Here is an 8559-nt window from a genome sequence, read left to right on the forward strand (position 1 = left end):
AGAAGAAGTGATAGGGAGAGACTGACACAGGCCTCAGTTTTAAATAAAATAAATCCATCTATAAAGCAAACATTCTCAGATTCCTTTCAGTATGTTCTCACCATTCTTTGCCCTCAGTGTGTGCTTAACACTTATCAGCAAATGTGATCTGTTTCCGTTTCCCTTTTAAATTACTGTTAATTGATCTGAAAAGATTATGACAGCAAAGGGAAAGGAAAGATGATTAGTCTGTGGGCCGGTACCACCATCCATCTTGCACCATGGGAGAGAACAAACAGCACAACCTCAAGAACAGAGAAGATGTAAACTAACCATCATATCAGGATAAGTCTATTTTTAGCACAGCTTCTTAACAATGCTCTAGCAATTTATGTTTAGACAACCAGATTTGTACAGGAACGAGACAGGATGAACTAAAATCCCACAAAGTAACTATCACAGATGACAGTGATGTTTCACTTAGCATGGGATAATATTTCAAACAACAAACCATACTTTAGTCTTCACAGAATAAGGACTCCACAGTGAACAGATTTACACATGTATATTCTTAATAAAGAAGAAAAAAACCTTCTGCTTCCAACAGTCCTCTAGCAAATTTGAGTAAGGAAGCAGTCACTTCAGCGAGACAGCATTCCTACCTGTAGGAGTCATTGAGGCGAGCGTGCCGCTCTGCTGCCAGAGTCCGGATTTGTTCCCAATTGGCAATCAGCTCCTCCCGTTTCACTTGAATTTGAGAGGCATTTATTGGGTGAGACTGCTGCAAGCGGTCAGCTTCCGAGCAGAGAGCCTTCACCTAGACCCAGGCACGAGCAGTGAGTAAACTTCTAGCCTTTTACAAGCAAGTTAAATAGTTTATTTYGTAGATAAAATGAATTTCGTATGGGTACCTTATCTTCCAGAGCTGCAAGATCTCTTTCCAGACCTTCATGTTTACGCAGTAAAGCCTGCACACTGGCTAAGTCTCTGCCAAAATCATCTGAGGCCATTAACTGCCCCTTCTCCTTAATCCAACTGATAGTTTCATCCACATCCCTTAAAAAAAAAAAAAATGCATCATTTAGACATCACCAGGAGTGTCATTGCTACAAGGACTCCATCACTTCAGTAGATCCAGTCAAGTTCATACCTGTTGAAGCGCTGAACTTCAGCTGCCCCAAAGAGCTTTCCTTGTCTCTGAAGGGCAAGCCCCTTGAGACGCTGCCAGCTTGCATTTACTTCATCCTGTTTGGATTTTATCAGTTCCTCCTCTGGATGTTGTTCCTAGTTAGCAAGGAAAAAGATGTTGCTCTCATGTGCTCTATCATTTTGTATCCATCAACAAATCCTGAAAATACCCATATTTTCCAAGAGAACAATGTATGAATATTGCACTTTTCACCTGATCTTTCAGCCTTATAGTTTTCCTGAAAAAAAATAATGTAAATATGCAATACTCCAACAATAGCTTATGCTTTTCTATGCACTAATTAGCCAATCCAAATAGGACTGAACCAGTACCTATTTTCCCCTGAAACATAACCCTTCCCACCTACATCCTTGCCCGAGCCCCAGATGACATACAGGATCAGAAGATAAAATAAATATGCCCAGAAGACATATATTAAACTTTAAATATGACAATTTCAGTAACAAAATTACTAGTCCCCACATTCGCAGGTACTGCCTCAGCTGAGTAATTCCACTTATCCAGCAAAAGAATGAATATCTTGAATGGATATCATTCAAGATTAAGATAGCCATGTCTCCAGGCACACAGAGAATAAACTATACATGAGGAGGAGGGCAGGAGAAGAAGTCTCCTTACTTGTCAGGAGAAGTTTCTAACACACATGAACATTTACCTGGATAAGTTTCCCAGCAAACTGGCTCACTTCATTTACTCTTTCCTCATGAGCTGCTAGGTCTGTCTGAAACTCTTCAAACTTCTTTTGCAGAACTTCAACGTGCTCCAGGTCCTGGCCAAGCTCTTCTGAGGTCACTATTGCTTCCTAGTATGATAGGAGAGGGGGGAAAAAAAGTCAACTTCAGCATAATTAAGAGAAATCACTACCAGCCATTAGAAGGCAAATTGTCCTAATTTTCAACAGTACAAAGAGAGTTATAACCATTATATTTTACAGGCAGTTTTTAAATGACACCCTAAATAAGCATATTTCTACAGAATTCCTCTTAGAATAAAACAAAACATTCCTACCCTCTCCTAATTGTCCATATAAACCTAGCTCTCCTTTATTACAGGAAACTCTAAAGATGACCAAGGGGGTTATTTTTCTATCTTTCTTCTATTACTCATTTTCAAATATTGGAAAATCATAAAATTATCAATTCCACTCTCATGTTTTATGTTCTGTGCATAAAGATCAGTCCTACAACAACCTAAATTACTGAAAGAAAACAGGCATAAAAAGAGCTTAAAAGCAAAAAAAAAACAAACAAAACAAAAAAAAGTCATACTATTTAGCAGTACATGTAATGACAAGCATTTGTTTACATTATTAGGTTATTTACAGGTAATTGCTATAGGCTCCCAACATGAGACTTCTTTGCACAAAGTGCAYTGTCATACTTGGCAATCGTTAGGCAGGATTTACAGTTCCAACCCACAGTGACATAAAACAACAAGCCTTTATTAAGAAAACCAGGATGATTATTCTGTGGCTTTTTACTCCATATTGTGGTTTGTGGTCTGTTTCTTTGGAGTTCAGAAGGTCAAAAGCAAACAAGTTCTCCTGCAGGAACTGTCCTTACAATGTGTATCTGAAGATATTCCAATCATGTGTAATTATGCACACACTGTTCTGTGGCTAGGCTGGTCACTTTCTAACGGCTCACCTAGAATATTTATCACCAAAAACAAAAAAGTTTTTCTATGCTATAGATTTTACCTTACAGGAAACCTGATTTTAACTACTGCAAGAAATACAAAGCCCTCTTTAAAGCAAAGGAGTAATTGATTATGTTTAACTATGCTCTCTAAATACCGATCCCTCTCTTACTACTAAGTTTAATAACTTATTTTCTGGCTGCAAAAGACAAATGGTTTGCGTATCTACTGCTTATACAGCATAAACAGCCTAATTCAAAAGTTCTCTAGTGACTACCTGAACTACAGCAGTACTGTTGATAAAAATATTTGCATGCAGTAAAACAAAATTCCCGTCAATAAATGTAGTAAAGGCTAATAATAACATACCTTGTCATTGATCCAGTCCAAGACATCTTCACATTCCCTTAAGAACTGCACCAGCTTTTGTGCTTGCAGCAGTTTGACTCCCTTCTCTCTCATCTTTTCCAATAGTAACTCCCATAGTCGGTGAAGCTCTTGCAGTCGAGTCTAGAATGAGATGATGTTGATATTAATCTTTGAACAAGATTTTAAGCTTTGTAAAGCAGTTCTATTCCCTTCTTGTCCTAAAACTTGGGGAAAAAAATCTCCTTTTAATGTTCCTAGATGTTACTTTAGGCGAAGAGTAGACAAACCACACAGTAGTTTCATCTCTGCTCATTAGCTTTCAAATTATATATGATGATATAACAGAGGAGTAGAACACAGAGCTGGAAATTACTGAACTGAGTACTTAAATACTTTTTAATTAATGCAGCTATCAAATAGTTATGCTTACATTGCTATTTATGGGGTAACCATTTGCAGGTAAAATTTTATTTTAATTTTATGCTAGTATGAAGTCAGACCCAAAAAAACACTGCTATCCCCATCAAATGCTCATTCTTTCAAATGGAAGTCAACTCCCAATAAACGAGTCTTCTTTCCATTTAGAATTTATTTTCATTTAAAACCACACATTATGTTTCAAGTYAATCTTGTACCACTTCACAATATTTGCTAACCATTTCTTTCAGCGCTATTCAGAGAACACATTTCATCAACATTGTTAAGCAATACAATTTTGAATTATTAAGAGCTATTACTAGTTTTAACACTGAGCCTCTCTGGCTGCACTCTGGCTTCCAAAACACTTGGGAGAGACCATAAACCTTACAGACAATTGAAAAGAAAAACTACACTCCCACACAGACACACAGCTTGCAAAACAGGAAAGTATCTGCTCCACCCATCTAGAATGCTTCACACACRGAGATCTGAAACTTGAAAGTCATGCCAGAGAAGCTTTTGAACATCTAACATGGGCGGATACTTGTTTCATGCATTTAGAAAGTTCAATTATGTAGGTTTCAAGGAAAGAGACAGCTCACGCCACTCCAAATTCCCAGCACTGCCCAAAATAATGGTGCAAACTGTGGACAGGGGAAGAGAGAACCCACTGCAGAAGAAAGTTCCACTGCACAGCACAGAGCTTCACCTACTCGTATGTGGCACCCGACTTGGGTAGCAGTTACTATTGGACGCTGTGCAGTCCTGTATGGTGTGAAAGACTAAACCATTAAAAGACAAATTACCATTCTGAATAGAATATGAGTAAAATCTTACACTGAAGAGCAGAGCTAAGACACAAGATGATTAAGACCACCTAACTGAAATTATGTCTTTGCATTTATGGTACAGATTACATGATCAAAATGCCCATGCACAGTGAGATTTATAACACAAGGATAACCTTAGAGTGCTTTACTACATAATGTATGAAAAAAAAATCTTATTTCTGCATATATCAGAGGAGCTTTCTTTTTGAGAAGTTACTCAGGGTCACATCCCAGCCTTTAAAAAGGAAAGAGCTTTAAACAACTTTTAAGAAATTTGCATTAAATAAAAAGCATCTATAACCAATACTGAAACACCTTACCAGAGGCCCAGAAACACTAGATCTAAGAAAATGGGTCCTAGAAAAATAGTTGGTGTATGGAAGATAAAGTTAACCATATAGTAGTGAGGCATGCACGTATTTTTCTGTGTAAAGCACCCCTAGAAATATGAAAGAAAACATCAACTTGCCTAAAGGGAAAAAAAGAGAATAAATAAGGAAAGGGGTAAAGGCAACCATCAAGTTATGTAGTCCATTAAAACTTCTGGGTTGTTTAGGTTTTTAAAAAAGTGAGAGTCATGAAATTTTGTTCAAATATAAATCTAAAAATTCTTTTGCTGCTACACTAAACTGAACTGTCACTGCATTAAACAGAGGTCAGGAGATTCTAAGAGAATCAACCAAAAATACCCACCTACATAACAAAAAACTAGATTTCAGAGGATTTGAAGAAAGTTTATTTTCTACTATTGTGGAAGTAGCTGTACTAAGAGATGGTAACAGCTGGGTAAGCAGAACAGGGAGCTTATGGTACTCAGAAAAGCTGTGAAACAAACTCAAGGAGAATCGGATGGCTAGTACAACTTTAAATATTAAAATCTCCAAAGAGGTGATGTGGATTACAGTTTAGGAACAGAAAAAAAAAAAGATCTTTGAAGTTTACTAATACAGTTCCTTGTATTACATATAATAATTATTGCAGAAAAGACAAATTGCTATGTACAAGCAAAAAAGTGTCCTAAACCCCTGTCTTTGGGCCTTGTGCATTTGCTGCTTCTTGACAGTGTGCCTCTTTCGGGGGAACCACAAGTATAATTCATCATTTGACTTGGGCTTTTCAACACGTTATTGAATTACTAACAATTTTCCAGTCCAAGTTCCTGAACTCCATGTAGATATTTTGCTTAARAATCAGATCCAAAGAAAGATACGAACTAGGTGTTCAGTGAAAATATCTGTATGCTTTACAAATACCAATTCTCCTTCATCATACTGATCAAAAATCTGTAGGATTCTAAAGCATGCTTCAAAATCTAGAGTTATCCATATCATTTTTACAAATTGTTTAAGGAAAAACCTTTTAAAAGGCCAAAAAGTTTTAAAACTCACTCTTATGGTTTCTGATGCAAAATGTCCTTCATTAATCATCTGATTTCCAGTCTCATCCAGTTTAACAATAGCCCCTGAATTGGCCTGAACCTCAGCTTCAAAGGCTTGGTGCTTCTGTAGTTTCCCCTAAAAGTAAAACAGCAAAGAATATGACACGGTTTAGTGCATAGAGCTTCTCTACATTTCCTAGCATTAAAGTTTTAAGTGTATTTTTGCAGGTTTAGTACAGACTCAAATAAAGAATAGAATAGCACACTTGAAATAACAGCTGTCCCATATGCTTCACAAGTGGATTCRAACATCCCAAATTTAGTTACTCCATTATTGCGTTTGCACTTTTACTTCAGAGCGTTCAAACATTTGGGTGCACATTCAGGTAGTCACACACACATTAGTTAATTCTCTAAAACTGCTTTTATTTATTTATTTATTGAAACACGTTGATTTACAGAGCTAGAGTGCACTGGCTGATTTTTCACTAYATCGCACCGAGTAACTTTTTGCTGTTGATTTAATGTCAGCAAAAAAGTCAAGATTTTGAGGAATATTTATGGACTTGCAAGTATTTATATCCATGTCTCTTTGCCACTCTCAGTACAATGTACATTTAGGTCATTTTTTTCTGCCTGCTCTGATTAAGCCAATATGCCCTAATAGTATAAAAACATAAAGTGGGAGTAGGACATACTTGCAAATTGCTTGGGTCTTTGTAATTTTCATCAGATGCTATCTGGAGTTTCTCTTGGATCCATTTTTCAAGCTCATCTGCATCACGCTGGAAAAACTGGAATCGATAGGAATCTTCAAGTTTTTGGCGCCTTAGAGAAGATAGTTCCTTGAACCTGTGGTAACGGTCCAACACTTGCTGACGCCTTTCTTGGATGTCTTCTGCCGTTTCCAACACTTTTACACCGCTTGGATCCATTTTCTGAAAGCCAAGAAAAACTCAATTAGCATTTGGCTTGTAATCTGAAACAACAGTAGYGTAGGAAGAGAACTGCATAAGAAAAGCCCACTTTCTAAACTCACATGTAGTTTACTTAAGTCTTGCTCTATGAGTGTGAGTGAGTGGGTGTGCACACGTGCACGTATAAGGACAGATACAAAAACATGCTTCTAGCAAAAAAAGTTAAAAAGGAAATACTTACAAAGACATTTAGCATCTTGTTGTTTTATAAAAATATGGTTGTGGTCTATGTAGTMCACAATATACATGCCATGTCACCTCAAACTGCAGCATGCAAGTGTCTAATAGAAATTTTAAAATGTGTGGATCTATGCATGTGCACTTATATGTGCGTGTTTGCATATGTGTCTATATAAAAACTCTCTCAAATGCAGGAAATTTGTAAATATTTTATGAAAATGGTGGTTTTAAACTCAAGAATATTACTGTTTAAAGAACAGTTAGTTGCTCTGTGCAGTTATGTAAATGTGTGTATATGTACATACCTGTGTATAAGAATGYATATATACACAAACGCATGTACATATGCATATAAGCATCCTCTCTCTTCTCTCAAATAACAACAAGAAAAAAAAGTAAACTTGTCCCTGCCAGAAGCCAATACAACATGCTTACACTGTATTTCACACACCTCATTAAAAAACAACCGCACAAAATTTACTCATTTCAGTTGCTGTGCATGTCAAGAAGCTGTTACAACAAATACTCTGTGCTAGAAAAAATGGCAATTAATGCCTTGATGTGCAAGTGTTTACATGCATGGCTCACTTAATACTTTCTTATAAATTTCTTACAAATCAAGCTGAGTGTAAGCCTCAATAAAGTAAGTTCATAAAAATAATTTAAAAAATCAAGTGTAAAACTGTGCATTAAGAAAGCTGGGCAATCTCTCAAATGAGATCAAGAAATCATCGTTGTTTAGTCGCTAGCTGCATGCTTCAATTAGACACCCATCTTGCACAATCTCGGGAAAGATTCCCTGGTTGGGGGTATCTAATCTAAAYGGCTGTTTTCTGTTCGGATCCCAGCACTTGGGAAGGGACCATCTGATAGAAAGGAAGAGGCAGGGGCGAATTCGCCCGAGTCACACCCTGCACCAGGACAGCCATTTCAGCAGCCGCTGCTACTCGGCTGAACTCCGAGCCCCGACTGCATTGCGGCAGTTTAAGGAAGCACAGAAAAGTCTGCGGTGTTTTCTCATCCAAGCCTGAGCGTTTTGTTCACTACTATTAGAAACAAGCAAGGGAAAAAAGCCTGCCACTGTGGGCTGCATTATATCAAYGCAGCCCAAGTTTCACCTGACAGCAGTACCCAAGGCCACACTTGATCAGCATTCTTGAATATTTAAGGATAAAAACCTTGAATGTAACTTGAGCTCAGCTAGTTTCACTCTCCTAAGAAACCAGCTGGTTTTTCAATGCTGTTCCAAACACAGTCTTTTCCCTCCAGAAAGATGGCAAGCAAGCAAAAGATGAGTAAGTTACAGCTAAAAAACTTCCTTTCCCTTGCTGTTACATTGTGTTTGGATTTGGCCAACAATTAGTTATTAATTTGTGTTCACGAAGAACAAAGCCACAGCTAATCTAAATGCATTATGCAGCTGTCTCCTACCCCGGTGCCTACCCTAGATATCCACCTTACCGGAAAAAATGAAACCCTAGTTAGTCTTGGGAATGCAGTGAAGTGTTTTGCTGCCAGCTTATATTTCACTATTAGAAATTCCCTCCATAACCCAAGCAATTAAATATATATATGTAT

General features: G+C 37.4%; 1 protein-coding gene across 4 annotated transcripts in view; it reads right to left on the bottom strand.

The window, feature by feature from the left end:
• Positions 1-6762, bottom strand: part of SPTAN1 (spectrin alpha, non-erythrocytic 1) — a 39100-nt gene extending 32338 nt beyond the window's left edge. For all 4 annotated transcript variants that reach the window (XM_026049431.1, XM_026049430.1, XM_026049429.1 and 1 more), the window contains exons 1-7: positions 6523-6762; positions 5835-5960; positions 3197-3337; positions 1845-1991; positions 1130-1263; positions 891-1035; positions 642-796 (exon numbers count right to left, since the gene is read on the bottom strand). In XM_026049431.1, the coding sequence (XP_025905216.1) occupies positions 642-796; positions 891-1035; positions 1130-1263; positions 1845-1991; positions 3197-3337; positions 5835-5960; positions 6523-6759 (1085 nt within the window). In that variant the 5' untranslated portion in view covers positions 6760-6762. The remainder of the gene's footprint in view (positions 1-641; positions 797-890; positions 1036-1129; positions 1264-1844; positions 1992-3196; positions 3338-5834; positions 5961-6522) is intronic.
• Positions 6763-8559: the final 1797 nt, after the last annotated feature.

The sequence above is a fragment of the Nothoprocta perdicaria genome, unplaced genomic scaffold, assembly GCF_003342845.1.
Source record: "Nothoprocta perdicaria isolate Ctin4 unplaced genomic scaffold, notPer1 scaffold_6, whole genome shotgun sequence".
Taxonomy (NCBI): Eukaryota; Metazoa; Chordata; class Aves; order Tinamiformes; family Tinamidae; genus Nothoprocta; species Nothoprocta perdicaria.